Consider the following 14,543-nt stretch of genomic DNA (forward strand, 5'->3'; position numbering starts at 1 on the left):
ACCAATTCTTCTAATGTTTTCAAGATGGCTTTGACTCTTATAAGGAAATTCCCCCAGTTTAGTAGCCATTTGAAATTCCTGCTCCTTTTTTACAGCGAGGAAGTGTTCTCTGAGTCACGGGGCGAGAGCCAGTTGTGCGCCCTAGTCTGTCTGAGGCTCGGCAGTTCGAAGGAGCGATTGCCGTGTTAGCCGTCAGTACGAGAGGATTGTATAAGGAGTTGAGGCTCTTATGAGAGTCTGAGGTTCTGCTTTCTTGAACTCCACATCTAACATCTGTTTTCTATAAAAGATAAAGAAAAGAGGACTCAAGTGACTCTTACAGGATGTTTTTACTTGGTAAGTCAAAATGAGACTCTTTTCTCACTGCCGACATGCTTTTTCTGATAGCTGTGACTGTAGTGTGTGGTTTACATGGAAATGCAGTGGTTACTGAACCAGGGCAGCTTTTTCTTTAGGACTCTTACTTCTCACTAGGCACTTCCATGTATTACCGGAGGGATTGGTTAAGTGATTTACACACAATTTCCGCTATTCCATAATTTGGAGTTGTTTGGATCATTGTGGGTGACACAGTTGCTCTGTTTGATGTCAAGTCAGCATGCTGTCCTGAATTACTCTGAATTACTGAATTATTGTGTTAACCACTTCTAGACTTTTTTTAGACTCTACAGAGGAACAAGCAGCAATTCAAGTTTGAGAAATGTGTGTGTCTCTGGCTGCTTTCAACAGTGATGTCGGACGATTGCATAGTTAATATGAGCAATCCAAGCAGCGAGTCCAAACTGACGATGTCATGTCTAAGTGTTACTTACTGGGTTTAACACAGGCCTGCGATCAGTTATTGCCCTCTGAGGCTTCGCTCCACCAATTGAAGATAAACTGCTCAACTTTCATCAGATCAGTGGGAAACAGCAAGTTAGCAACACCCCAGACCGGCTCAGCCCACAGAGCGTCTGGTTTGGATGAGGCCATGCTGTTCTCACTCATCTCTCCAGTTCTTGCCATTCCCATGACAACGGCACCATTAAACGCCTCCCACTGAGCCGACTGGGAGCTGACTGGGATCTGAATGAATCTTCCCGCCTCCGTTAAACGGGTGGCAATGCCATGGCATCCGCTGTGGCGGCACATGAGATCCAGTGTTTACAACAGGTTGTGCCAGTTCCCCGCCGGCTACGACATGCCTGTGGGTGTATGTGTGGATCCCAAGGATTTGTGGATGTGTGTATTTATGTGTGCATTAATCTAGGCAGCCCAGCCATGCTTTTTTTTTTCTTTTCTTTTTTCTTCAAATGATATAATAGGATTAATCTCTATTGCTGTAAGGGCTCGGCACAGATTAGGATGCACATGATCTGATTTTTCTTAAGCCTTCATGGAAGCACCAGACTGGCATTACCTAAGATGTAAACATTATTAGGTCAGGGAAAACAGAACATTACGAGGCTGGCTTAGCTGAGGAGAGCCCTGGTTTTCCCTTTAATGACCTGCTATGTAAACACTCTCACGCCCCAGATCCACTCTAGCGCCCACTTTGGTTGGTTTGCAGCCACCCCTGGTCACTTGTTTACACCTCTACCCATCATCTCTGTCCTGTCTTTCATCTGCCCCATGTCTTGGTTGTCTAGTTGGATACAGTGGAGGGCAGAAATAAGAGTGGGTGGCTGTCCAAAGTTTGTAATTACAATACTCCTCCTCCTAGTTCCCAAGAAGGCCACTTCCATTTCCCTCCACCTACAGCTTCCTGTATGCTTATCTGTCACGGGATGAACTGCATGATTGAAAGTTGTTACATTAGTGTTTTTCTCCTTGTGTTCACAGTTTCTTGCCTCTGACATCAGAGTGGCCGTGTTTTGCTCGGTCACATGGATGGCATGCTCTCAGAGGGTAACATCAGACTTGCACTGTCCCATGTGTTTTGTTTGGAGCCTTGCCCTGTTCAATTTTGGGTTTGGCTGTATGAGTAAATTATTAGCTCATAAACTTGGTGTATTTGTGAGATCAAACACTCATGAATGTTTAAGTAAGCCTGCAAATATTTGCGGTTGACACTGGCGGTCAATATTTCCGTTGTGTATTGTACATTATTTCATCACTGAATGAAGGTTATAATGAAATGATTATCTTGCAGAGTGATACAATTTCACAATTTGCAAAAAAAAAGTCTGGTCCAATTTGTTGATTATTCTGGTCAAAGACATGGTCAGGGTGTTCTCCCGCGTTTGGCCTGAGATGCTGATAGGCTCCTGCATCCACCAGGACCCTATGTAGGTTTGGAGAATACCCAGCATTTTGCTTGCTTAACCATGACCATGCTTAATCAGTGTGTCTTTCTCTATCTCTGTAATAAATTATAGTCCATCAGTTACAGGGGCATTGTTCTGACTATTCAATTACTCATATTTGTCTAGCTAAGTACAGGCAAATTCACGGGTTGATATACTTCTAGCAACTATTATGATTGGAGACAAACAGGTTCACAGCGAGAGCTCAGAAAGTACTCACTACATATTTGTAGTCACCATAAAATGTTCTTGTGTAATTGTGATGCCGTCTAAGGCCAAGACTAGAGGATTTACGATGTCAAGACTGAAGATGTAGAGTCAAAGGTTAAAATGCTGATTTACTAAGGCTGTAAATTCTGTATAAAGTGTTAGCTTGTTTAGGTCAGGCTTGCAAGGGCATCATCATGCTAATACACTCTCCATATCAGTGGTTGAGAATGTGTTTTTGCACATTCTTTGGATCCACAGAAAAAAAAAGAAAGAAACATGGAGACTTTCTGGAGCGTGTCAAAAATGATGCTGTAATCCTGAGGTCGAAACGCAGCTGCAGGATGGTTGAAAATAACAGCAGGACAGGAGAAGGTACCACAGTGGAGAAGGCTGATGATTGAAACGAAGAGAAAAAGAGCAGGGTTCAGGGCAAGACTAAGGGCGTGAGAGTGACAACAACAAAAAAAGGGTAATGAGAAAGAGGGAGGAAAATTGGGATGGGGAATTCACAGGAGAGCGAAAAAGAAAGGAGAGAAAGAGGCTGTGCATTCATCTGTGAGATGAGGTATCTGTCGAGTGATGGCTTGACGTATCCCAGCTCGGACTTTGATGTCTCAGGGCTAAACTAGATTATGAATGTGTGTGCTGGATGGGTGGTGTCCACTCTTGTTTGTGGAAAATGAATGAATCTGGCAGGCATTAACAGCTAACCTCTGAGCTAACCAGCCATGCTTCCAGGACACAGGAACGTTAGTGTGATATTCGTTGCATTGAAAGTTACTCAATAACTAGTCTCAGCTTCAAAGATACACACCATTTGTGGCATATTACAGATCTTTTACTAAATTGAAAGCTGCAAAAAAGGGATCTTTTGTTTGAGGCTCTTTCTAACAAGTAAAGATATCTTTCAGTGCAACTTTGTATTCTACTTTCCTGTCAATTTTAGATTTATGTGCCACTAATCAGAACAGTTGTTGGTTAATGAATATGTTGGACTAATGGCCCTTTCCTGTCTAAGTTGGTGGATCTTGGCCAGAATACTCAACAGTTTTTCCTTACCCTGGTCTTGGAGCCACACCAACGGTACATTTTGGATGTCTGACTTATCTGACACATCCGTTTCAGGTCTCGAAGTCTCTGCTGATGAGCTCACGAGTTGAATCAAGTGTGTTTGATTAGTAAGAGTTCGAAAACGTGCAGTAATGGTGTGCCTCCAGGAACAGAGTTGGGAAACTAATACAAGAGTGTATGGACAATACGAGTTAATGAGCAAGTTAAAGGCATAGTTCACCCAAAAATGAAAATTAGCCCATGATTTACTCACCCTCAAGTCATCATAGGTGTATGTGACATTGTTCTTTCACACAAATACAATCGGAGTCATATTAAAACATGTCCTGTCTCTTCCAAGCTTTATAATGGCAGTGAATGGCTGTTTCTGTTTTGAAGTCCATAAAAGTGCATCTATCCATGCTAAAAGTGCATCTATCCATGCTAAAAGTGCATCTATCCATCATAAAAGTGCATCTATCCATCATAAAAGTGAAGTTATCCATCATAAAAGTGCATCTATCCATGATAAAAGTGCAACTATCCATGATAAAAGTGTATCTATCCATCATAAAAGTACATCTATCCATCATACAAGTGCATCTATCCATCATAAAAGTGCATCTATCCATCATAAAAGTGCAGTTATCCATCATAAAAGTGCATCTGTCCATCATAAAAGTGCATCTATCCATCATAAAAGTGCATCTATCCATCATAAAAGTGCATCTGTCCATCATAAAAGTGCATCTATCCATCATAAAAGTGCATCTGTCCATCATAAAAGTGCATCTATCCATCATAAAAGTCTATCTATCCATGATAAAAGTGCATCTGTCCATCATAAAAGTGCATCTATCCATGATAAAAGTGCATCTATCCATGATAAAAGTGCTCCACACTGCTCCGGGGGGTTAATAAAGGCCTCCTGACGCGAAAGCGATGCCTTTGTGTAAGAAAATGATTCATATTTAACACGTTACTAAGTAAAATTCTAGCTTCCAGCCAAATGCCCATACGCAGTCTACTTGTGCCTAAAGCGCAACTTGCACAACTTGTGATGTCAGAAGTAGCGCAGTGCGTCATGGCGTAGTCATGCGTATATCAGCAGTACGTCGCATTACTCGCATTAGTAGTGTTTGAGATTTAAGTGGAATCCGTATGTTTGTTTGGCCGGAAGCTAGTTATTTGACTTCATAAAGTTTTAAATATGGATAATTTTCTTACACAAACGCATCGCTTCGCTTCAGAAGGCCTTTATTAACCCCCCGGAGGAGTGTGGCACTTTTATGATGGATGGATGCACTTTCATGGACTTCAAAACAGAAACAGCCATTATAAAGCTTGGAAGAGCCAGGTAATTTTTTTAAAGGTGAACTATGCAGGGTTTTTTTTTTAGCTTAATTTACCTTAAAGCTGCCGTCGGCAACATTTTTTTGATCATATTCAGTGAAATCGACACTATAATCCGACAGAACAACATAAATAAGGTGGTTTTAGAAAAAAACCCGAGCTTCTAACTCCACCTGGAGCGTGTTATTTGTTTTGCAAAAATCCACCGCTCCCGGATCATCGGGTCCAATCAGCGCTGGGGGGTGTGAGATCTGACTGTCAATCACAGGTCGTGCACACGCCAGACACCACAGATCCCCCCTCACTCGCGCACGTTACAATATCACATGCACACGACACGCCTGAAGTTCGCCTGAGATTGTACGAAGCGTGATGGCGGAGAGAAAATCTACTAACAAGCTTCCAATTCCTCGGTTATTGCTATCTATGGATAGATTAGCCAGGGCAGCCTACCTCCGAGTCCATGGTGTTGATCGATGCTGAAGAGACGGACGCGTTCACAGAAAATCAGGTACACACGCACTGACAAGCACGACCTCGATGGGAGGGTGCTCGCTGGTAGTGGGGGAGGGGGATGAGAGTTGTAAACATAAATTTTTTTGGCTAAGTCGATCCAATCTGCCAGACTTGCCGACTGCAGCTTTAACTGAACAGCTTCATTGGAATGGTTATGGACTTTTTTGGGTTGAATGATGGGCCGCCGGCTTCTTTGAAAACAAATTCACATGACTAGAGGGAGAAGATGGGAGGGGGGAGAGTCGCCAACGAGTTTTGACGACAGTGTTGTCAAATATCTATTCCGAAGCTGTAGGGGGAGCTCTATAGAGAAACCCGCGAGCAAAAAGCGAAGAAATTGCCAAAAACTACATAGCACCGCTTTAATATAACTCTGATTGTATTCGTCTGAAAGAAGAATTTCATTTATACCTAGGATGACTTTGGGGGTGAGCATTTTCGGGTGAACTATCCCTTTAAGTCAACCAGCTGAAACAAAGTCTTTGAATCCAACTGCTCACCATCATGCCAAAACCCAGTGTTCACATGCCAGTCAGCACACCTAACTGCTCCTTCTCCTCTCTTAACACAGGCAGTGGACTCATGGGAAACTCCTCGGCCTCCTTCATGGGGACGTTCCTGGCCAGCAGTCTCGGCTCCCCTCCCTCACACCCCCCACACCCCTCCAGACCTCCGTCTTCTCCCGCCTCTCCTTCCTATCGTGGGGGTCCTCACTCCAGCGCCTCGCAGATCTGGTTCCCCCACTCGCATGAAGGTAAGATGGCTCAGTTGCACTCACCTTGCTTGTCTGTCTGTCTGTCTGTCTGAATATGTGTAAGGGCCAATTAATCGAAATGAAACCGCATGCGATTTGGCAAAGGCTGTGATTATTTTATTTAAGTTTTGAAAAATTTCTAAAAACATTATTATCTCCGTGTAAACTTCAAAACCGTGATAATGTGAGAAATGTTGAAGGTGTCTGAATAAATTTTGGTTTGACTGTATTTCTCAAGACTGCCAGGTCATGCAATCTGCATATCAGTGTAATTGCAATTTGACACACCTGTATTGCTGAATCAGGTTTCAGTGTAGACCCTAATGGCTCAGATCTATTGATTTTGACCTGCAATCAAAAAGAGTAGTGCTTGGTCCAATCACACCACGTTGCTTCATCTGAACGCCAGAGGGCGTCTCACACACACGCCAAATATCCCCCGCAGAAGTACGATAACACACATCATTCCAGGAAATCCCTATGATCATCTTATTATCGCTGTAGCTGAATAAACAGAAGATCGAAACGATTAGATTTTTTTTTTCTTGTCTTATTGGACAAGAGGTTTATAAATGCTTCTCATGTTTGGAAAGATGTTTGACGCATGTTGCTTTTTCAAATGCACATAAGCGACTCAAACTCGCAGTGCTTTCAGATGGAGCAGCGTTTACTTCTGATCTCAGAGCTGTACGTCACTAGCCGCGTTTCCATTACCCTTCAAATTGTGCAAATTGAAATTGCGAATTGAAAATACGCCCAATGGAAACACGTCAATTTCCCAAAAACTTTGAATTTATCGCAAAAAAGTTTTTCCGCTCGCATGAGGGGGTTTTTCAGGCAAATCGAAAAAGAAATAACAGTTTTTGCGCATTTGCAGGTCACCTGACGTAGATGACGCGGTGTGTTTGGACAGAATACGAGACAGAGCTCTTTATTAAACTCATAAAAGACAAAAGAATCACAGCAATAATGGATTCTAAACCTCAAATAAATGCCGCAACCAAGACCTCGAAGTAGAAATGAGGGAGAAACACCCAGAAACACCTCATATGTGCCGCTCACAAGTATAATAAGGGTCGTTCCCTTATAAAACGCATCTACTGACAAGCTGTGCATACAAAATAATCGCAATAAGCCAAATCGTTTTAAGTGCGATTTCATGTTAATTGTGATTAATCGTGCATAAGATGTGTCAATCTATTTATTTGTGTCTCTGGACGTCGTTCTCATCGAAAGGGAGCAGTTCTCTCTGTTTTTCTGCTCTGTGAAATGTGCCTTCCCAGTGTTTTTTTGTTTTTTTTTCGACAGTGCAGAAAGGGGACAAAAGTTCAGCCAAAGAATCTTGTGGTCTGTGATGTACATCAACAAGAATTTATGCGCGCAACAAAACATTCGAGAAAGAACAAGCTTAACGGTCTACGCGGCATCATGTAAATGCCAATGTGGGTTTTCCCACCGCACCTTATACTAGCTTGGCCCGAGCTCGAGCCACACCCAGCCAAATCAAGATCTGGCCTCCTCCAGCGGTTCTCCAGATCCCTGCAGATGACAGACTAGCACAACTCCACAGAGAGAGACTGCAGGAGTAAGAGATGCCCAGGCATGCCCTCTCTGCACTTATTCACACTTAAACCCCTCCAGGCCACATCCAAATGTGCCAAACAGTCATAAACCATTAGGAGTTCATCCGTGTGTTGTTTGTGTAATCCGCTAACTCAGCCTCTCTGAGTGCTGCACTATCCCCATGCTAGTTATCACTACACCCCAGTCTATTTTCACTTCTCTCTCCCTGTACCTTCCTTCTGGTATGGTTGAAAACATCCCTGATCCATTTGAAGTTCACACTAGGAGGAGGCTTGTGGAGGCGACTTTTCTTATTGAGCCTATCTATCGCATAAAATCAGGTCCACTTTGAAGCGTTTTTCTGGTCAAGAACCACCAACTGGAAAAAGTGGAGGCCGTCTGACTTTAGTAAAGCTGCTAGGGACAGATAAATGATCTAGGGCTGGCGATGTATCGTTTTAGCATCGTTAACGCGATGCGCGCATTCGCGATAGTCACATCGCAGGGTGTGCAATGTCAACACAACACATGAAATGGATGAAATGATTTGTGGATTATTTTTGTAAAGTTTAACCATCATAAAGTGAAAGTTTATCATTTGCATGTGTTTCAAGTCGAGTCAGGCAAGAGGACTTGCGGGCTGTTTTCTGTGCACACACGTGAACGCCGAATTCAGTTCCCTTTCTTTTTCTTTTGAGCCTAAACGGACACGTGCATGTAAAATGAAGTCAAAATGTCTGTCTCGGCGAAGTATTCTCGTAAACACAGCCGGTTATGTGTTCGAAAACAGATACGTGTCATTTATATTAGGTCTGGGCATTCGTCTTAAAGGGACAGCAGCTTAATGTACCCGCAGCTGTTTGTGATACCAATGCTGATCAGACTACAAAAGAGAAAGAGAAAATGACTTTTGTAGCTTTAAAAAAAGATAAATTGTAATTATTATATAATTATAGTAGTTATATTTCATTTAGACAGTGAATTTTGTTATTTTACATTTGATTATTCAATTTCTGTACCTGAATACTGTTAGATTTACCTTATTTCAATTGTATCTTTCTTCTATTGTATTAATCTATGCTTATAATTTGTTTATTATTTTTTATGCAGATTCACTCCCCTGTAAAATAATAATAATAAAAAAAAAAAAAAAATCACCCCAATTATTCTAATTATTTAAATAGAGCTATACAAATCATCTGGTGAAATTAGTTTTTATGTTGCAATGTATATATCGCAGAAAAACTAAATATCGCAATGTAAATTTTTTCCAGTATCGTGCAGTGCTAAAATGATCCAAGGAACGTCAAAAATCACGGCAAATCCAGAAAGTTGGCTTTCCTTTTTTGTCTTTATATAGACAGGGTTCGTACAAGGTGCTTAAAGTACTTGAAGTACTTGAATTTGACATTTAAGTCATGGAAAACCCTTGAAAACAGCCATATTTATGAAGATGTACTTAAAAAGTGCTTTACTTACTTAAAATGCAATATATTTTTTCGAAAAAACAAAACAAAAAATACAACATTTTCACGCAAAAATTAACGCTGCATTCTGTCTGATAATACGAAGTACGGCAACATTATAATATAAAATATGATTTATTGAAACATAATAGCCATTATAAACTTTGTATTTAATTTATATCATTAAATGTGTTGTAAGTTGTATTTTGAATGCCTTATATCTGTAATTTGAGTTTTAAAAATCCTTAAAAAACACTAAAGATAGTGTTTGATAAGTGAGATCTCGGATTGTAGTCCTTGAAAACCAAAAAAGTAGTCCTGGAATTTCTTTTTACAGTATCCGTACGAACCCTGGTAAACTATCACTGACCAATAAAAGCCTCCGCACCACGACTTCAGGAAATTACAACATACTGCACATAAAAATAGGTGTCCCGTCTGGGGATAGGACTGGTAGAAATTGCCCATACGTGATTCACTACGCAATGATACAAAACGTAAACCCAGAGATGTCAGTCTGGGGTCTGCTTTGGCCAGTGGCACATTAATCATTTTCTCAAAAAAGCTGGACAGTTTTAATAAGAATGATGATAATGGTTACGTTACTAAGTAATAAGGCTGATTATGAGCGGGATTATGATAGCAAGCCATTATCTGTATTGCAGTTTAATTGTGCAGAACGCAGTGCGAAAATGATTGAATCCTGGCTTGCCATCAGCATCATTCAGCTCTTTCCTCTTTAAGATAATTGCAAATTGTCTTTTCTCCAGTTTGCATAAAAAAGCAAGTGATCAAAATGAGAAGCACAATTACCCAGCCCATCCTCTGCACCCTGTGGGACCGAGTCTCCCATTAGCACCAGCATAAGATTATCTACAAGAGCTCTTCGACACATCCTAAAATACCCTGTGCTTTGTGTGAACTGTTTATAATTTATTTCTGAATATAGTGTTTTTTTATTTATATTATATTATAATTTATGGGAAAATAGCAAGAAAACAGTGTCTATTTGATGGTTTCCACTTCATAACTGACCCGTATTTTATCTGCATGTGTCTGGAATAAACACTGTGGCGTGTTATTATCCGAAAATATTTTCTAAATCAGTATTTTTTTTAACTTTGTTGTAAGTATATCAAAACATACTTAAAACGAGTAATTTACTTGTCAAGCAAATTGTGTATGATTTGTTTTCATAGGATATATCTTGAATTAAGTTTATTCAAGCATATATCTTGAATAAATAATTTTTTTTTTTTTTTTATCCCACAGGCAAATAGGGATATGCATAAATTAAAAACAAAACAAAATGTAAATGTGATCAAGCTTAGAACCACAAAAAAAATGTTGTTGCCAATTTACAGCAACTCTTTAATAAGTTGTATTAATCTCCTGATTACTGTAATGCTCAAGGACATATCATATTATAACAAGAGAAATTCAACCTTTAGTTCAAATCCCACAAGAACAAATCATTTTTTTTGTTTGTTTTAAATAAAAGTTAAGTAAATTTTGTAGTAAACATTGAATTAGCTTGTTATTAGCTCAGTAAGAACAGAAAAAATATTGATCAGGGTGGTGATGGCGCAGTGGATAAGACACATGCCTTTGGTGTGAGAGACCCGGGTTCGAATCCACTGTGAGACACCAATGTGTCCCTGAGCAAGACACTTAACCCCTAGTTGCTCCAGAGGCGTGCGACCTCTGAAATGTATAGCAATTGTAAGTCGCTTTGGATAAAAGCGTCAGCTAAATGAATAAATGTGTAAATGTAAATGTAAATGATCTACTTTGTGTATGACATTAAAAATACAATAACACCGTAACAATACCTAGCAAAATATACAATTTGACGGCATAAATGACATTTAAAGGAGTAAAAATGTGATTCCTTAGAAAAACAAATTATTTTTCAAATTGCTCAAATAATATTTCAGTACTAAGGAAAAAATAATCCTCAAGTGCACCTCTCTAATACAAGCAGATCCAGAACTTAAAGTCTTACTTTAAAGTCTGCAAAAGCTCCAGTCTAAAACACTATCTTTAACCCTGGGTTGCTTTTGGACATGAATATTAAAGGAGTCGACTGCAACTATATTAATCTCTTTATGCATGACCATAACTGTGCTTATTAATTCAACAGAATACTTCAGCTCATGAACATCGAAGATGTTACTTTTCTTTTGTAGGAGAAGGGGGGAACTGAAATATCAAAACAAACCTAGGAAAAGCCTAACTGGCCCATTGCCAGCTGGTCTGAGTCCAAATGACAGCTTTAACTGTGCCAAACAGAGGCAGCCATCCTCTGCTCTCTCTTTCCTACCCCGTTTCTTTTCACTGAAGTGATGCTGTTCTTGTGCCAGAGCCGGTGCTTGGTTGGGGAATCTGCAAACATCTCTCAAATATTTCTCAAACAGCTTTTTTTTTTTCTTCTACTGGCTCAAGAGCCAAATAGTGACATAACAATCCCATCTTAGTTTGGGAGTCTTTCAGATTGTGATATTTTAACATCCAATGCCATTTGGTTCAGTGTTGTTATGCCATCACAAAATGCTTTAAAGTCAAGACTTTAAATGTATAACAATTAGGGGGTGTAACAATATGTCGTGTCACAATATATCGCAATACAAAAATGTAAAAATATGTACAATATGTATTGTGTATAATTCACTTTTGGTGCCAGTACTACATTAAACTACTATATTTAATGTTGAATATAATGTATAATAATGCAATGTGGGAATATTTGTGGGTCCTGATAATCCCTAATGTCTGATGTTACCCGGAAAAAAGTGGCCTACATTATTTTAAATATATCTAGTCAGTGACAGAGATCAAGCATATTCATCTAAAATTATTCTTTATTTTCAGCTTCAGAATCATGAATATTGTTATTCTGGTGTCTCTATTGTCCTGTGCATTGGGTTTCCAGCACCAAGTCCAAGTCTATTCATTTACACACACAATGTAATACTAAATTTTAGCATTTTATTCAACATTTTATCATATGTATTGGAATTTCGCTATAATATTGTATCGCGAGTTCAGTATCGTGATGTATATGTCGAATCGTGACATGAGCGTATCGGTACACCCCTAATAACAATCAATTCTCACCAATTTTTATGGTTGCAGATGTTAGCGACTCCTAGTTCAAAACTCTTTTGGACCCAGTATGAAGCAATTTTCATTGGGGAACCCCATGCTCAGGCACCCTGATGCTGGTTCTGTCTCTTTATAGCCCTCATGCTTCACTTGTTTCATCTCTCTCAATCCAATCAAGTCTTTTCTCTGTCTGTTGAAGACCCCGTCCTCCCCCTTCTCCATCACTTCCTTTCAATTAGCAGTCCTGACAAATACCATTCACCTCCTCCCATCCTCCTGTCTTCCTCTTCACCCTCTGCCATTTCTGTACTACTCCGTCACTTCTTCTCAATTTGCAATCTCGACAGGCAGCTTTATCTGCCCCTCTCTGTCTCTCCTTAAACAATTTACTCTGGGCTATTTACAGATGCATGCGCTTGTATGCGCTGTCATGTGCAGGCGCTGGGAGAACGATTGGCTGTCCACGTGAACAAGTAGATTGAGAGATAGGATTAACAGGAATGTGCGAATTGTGTACCATTACCATTTGCAGAAGTTCCCAGCTCTCTTCAAAGAGTCAGCTTTATTTGTCTGGGAATTAGCTCATATGATAGTGGTTTAACTGGTCTTTTAACTGGTTTAAGACTCATGAATTGGAATTGGCCACAACCCACAGGCTGTTACGGTAAAACCTGATGACAGGAATGACAGGATTTACTGAATTGTAACTTGAAGAAATTCAGCACAATCACAAAGTTCAACACTCAAAATAATGAAATGGTTAGTTCACCCAAAAATGTTGTTCCAAACCTTTAAGACTTTCTTTAATCTTCGAAACAAAAATGAAGATATTTGTAATTAAATTTGAAAGATTTCTGTCCCTCCAATGACAGTCTACACAACTACCACTTTGTCGCTTCAAAAAGTTCATAAAGGGATCGTAAAACGAATCCATACCTTTGAGCTTCTGCAAGAACCAATGAGGTTCATTCTCGTGTTACGCAGCACGTTTGAGCTTCAGCGAGAACCAATGAGGTTCATTCTCGTGTTAAGCAGCACGTTTGAGATTAGGCAAGAACCAATGAGGTTCATTCTCGTGTTACGCAGCACGTTTGAGCTTCAGCGAGAACCAATGAGGTTCATTCTCGTGTTAAGCAGCACGTTTGAGCTTCAGCGAGAACCAATGAGGTTCATTCTCGTGTTAAGCAGCACGTTTGAGATTAGGCAAGAACCAATGAGGTTCATTTTCGTGTTTCGCAGCACGTTTGAGCTTCTGCAAGAACCAATGAGGTTCATTCTCGTGTTACGCAGCACGTTTGAGCTTCAGCAAGAACCAATGAGGTTCATTCTCGTGTTACGCAGCACGTTTGAGCTTCTGCAAGAACCAATGAGGTTCATTCTCGTGTTACGCAGCACGTTTGAGCTTCAGCGAGAACCAATGAGGTTCATTCTCGTGTTAAGCAGCACGTTTGAGATTAGGCAAGAACCAATGAGGTTCATTTTCGTGTTTCGCAGCACGTTTGAGCTTCTGCAAGAACCAATGAGGTTCATTTTCGTTTCGGAGCACGTTTGAGCTTCCGCAAGAACCAATGAGGTTCATTCTCGTGTTACGCAGCACGTTTGAGCTTCTGCAAGAACCAATGAGGTTCATTCTCGTGTTACGCAGCACGTTTGAGCTTCAGCGAGAACCAATGAGGTTCATTGTCGTGTTACGCAGCACGTTTGAGCTTCAGCGAGACCCAATGAGGTTAATTCTCGTGTTTCGCAGCACGTTTGAGCTTCAGCGAGAACCAATGAGGTTCATTCTCGTGTTAAGCAGCACGTTTGAGATTAGGCAAGAACCAATGAGGTTCATTTTCGTGTTTCGCAGCACGTTTGATCTTCTGCAAGAACCAATGAGGTTCATTCTCGTGTTACGCAGCACGTTTGAGCTTCAGCGAGAACCAATGAGGTTCATTGTCGTGTTACGCAGCACGTTTGAGCTTCAGCGAGAACCAATGAGGTTCATTCTCGTGTTAAGCAGCACGTTTGAGATTAGGCAAGAACCAATGAGGTTCATTTTCGTGTTTCGCAGCACGTTTGAGCTTCAGCGAGAACCAATGAGGTTCATTGTCGTGTTACGCAGCACATTTGAGATCAGGCAAGAACCAGTGAGGTTCATTCTCATTGTCCTTGTGCATCAAACAAGTATGGTTGAGCTTCTGTTTATGTTCGCTGACGTTTATATGTAAATACAAGCCTAAATTCAATCTTATAACTATC

At 40.4% G+C, this 14,543-nt stretch overlaps 1 protein-coding gene across 2 annotated transcripts in view; it reads left to right on the forward strand.

Annotated features, from left to right (window-relative positions):
* The window catches only part of bahcc1a (BAH domain and coiled-coil containing 1a), a 116,821-nt gene that overhangs the window by 53,877 nt on the left and 48,401 nt on the right, over window positions 1-14,543 (forward strand). For both annotated transcript variants that reach the window (XM_084109808.1, XM_084109809.1), the window contains exon 3: window positions 5,986-6,168. In XM_084109808.1, coding sequence (XP_083965934.1) covers window positions 5,986-6,168 — 183 coding nt within the window. The remainder of the gene's footprint in view (window positions 1-5,985; window positions 6,169-14,543) is intronic.

The sequence above is a fragment of the Abramis brama genome (assembly GCF_963993115.1).
Source record: "Abramis brama genome assembly, chromosome: 1".
Lineage (NCBI taxonomy): Eukaryota > Metazoa > Chordata > Actinopteri > Cypriniformes > Leuciscidae > Abramis > Abramis brama.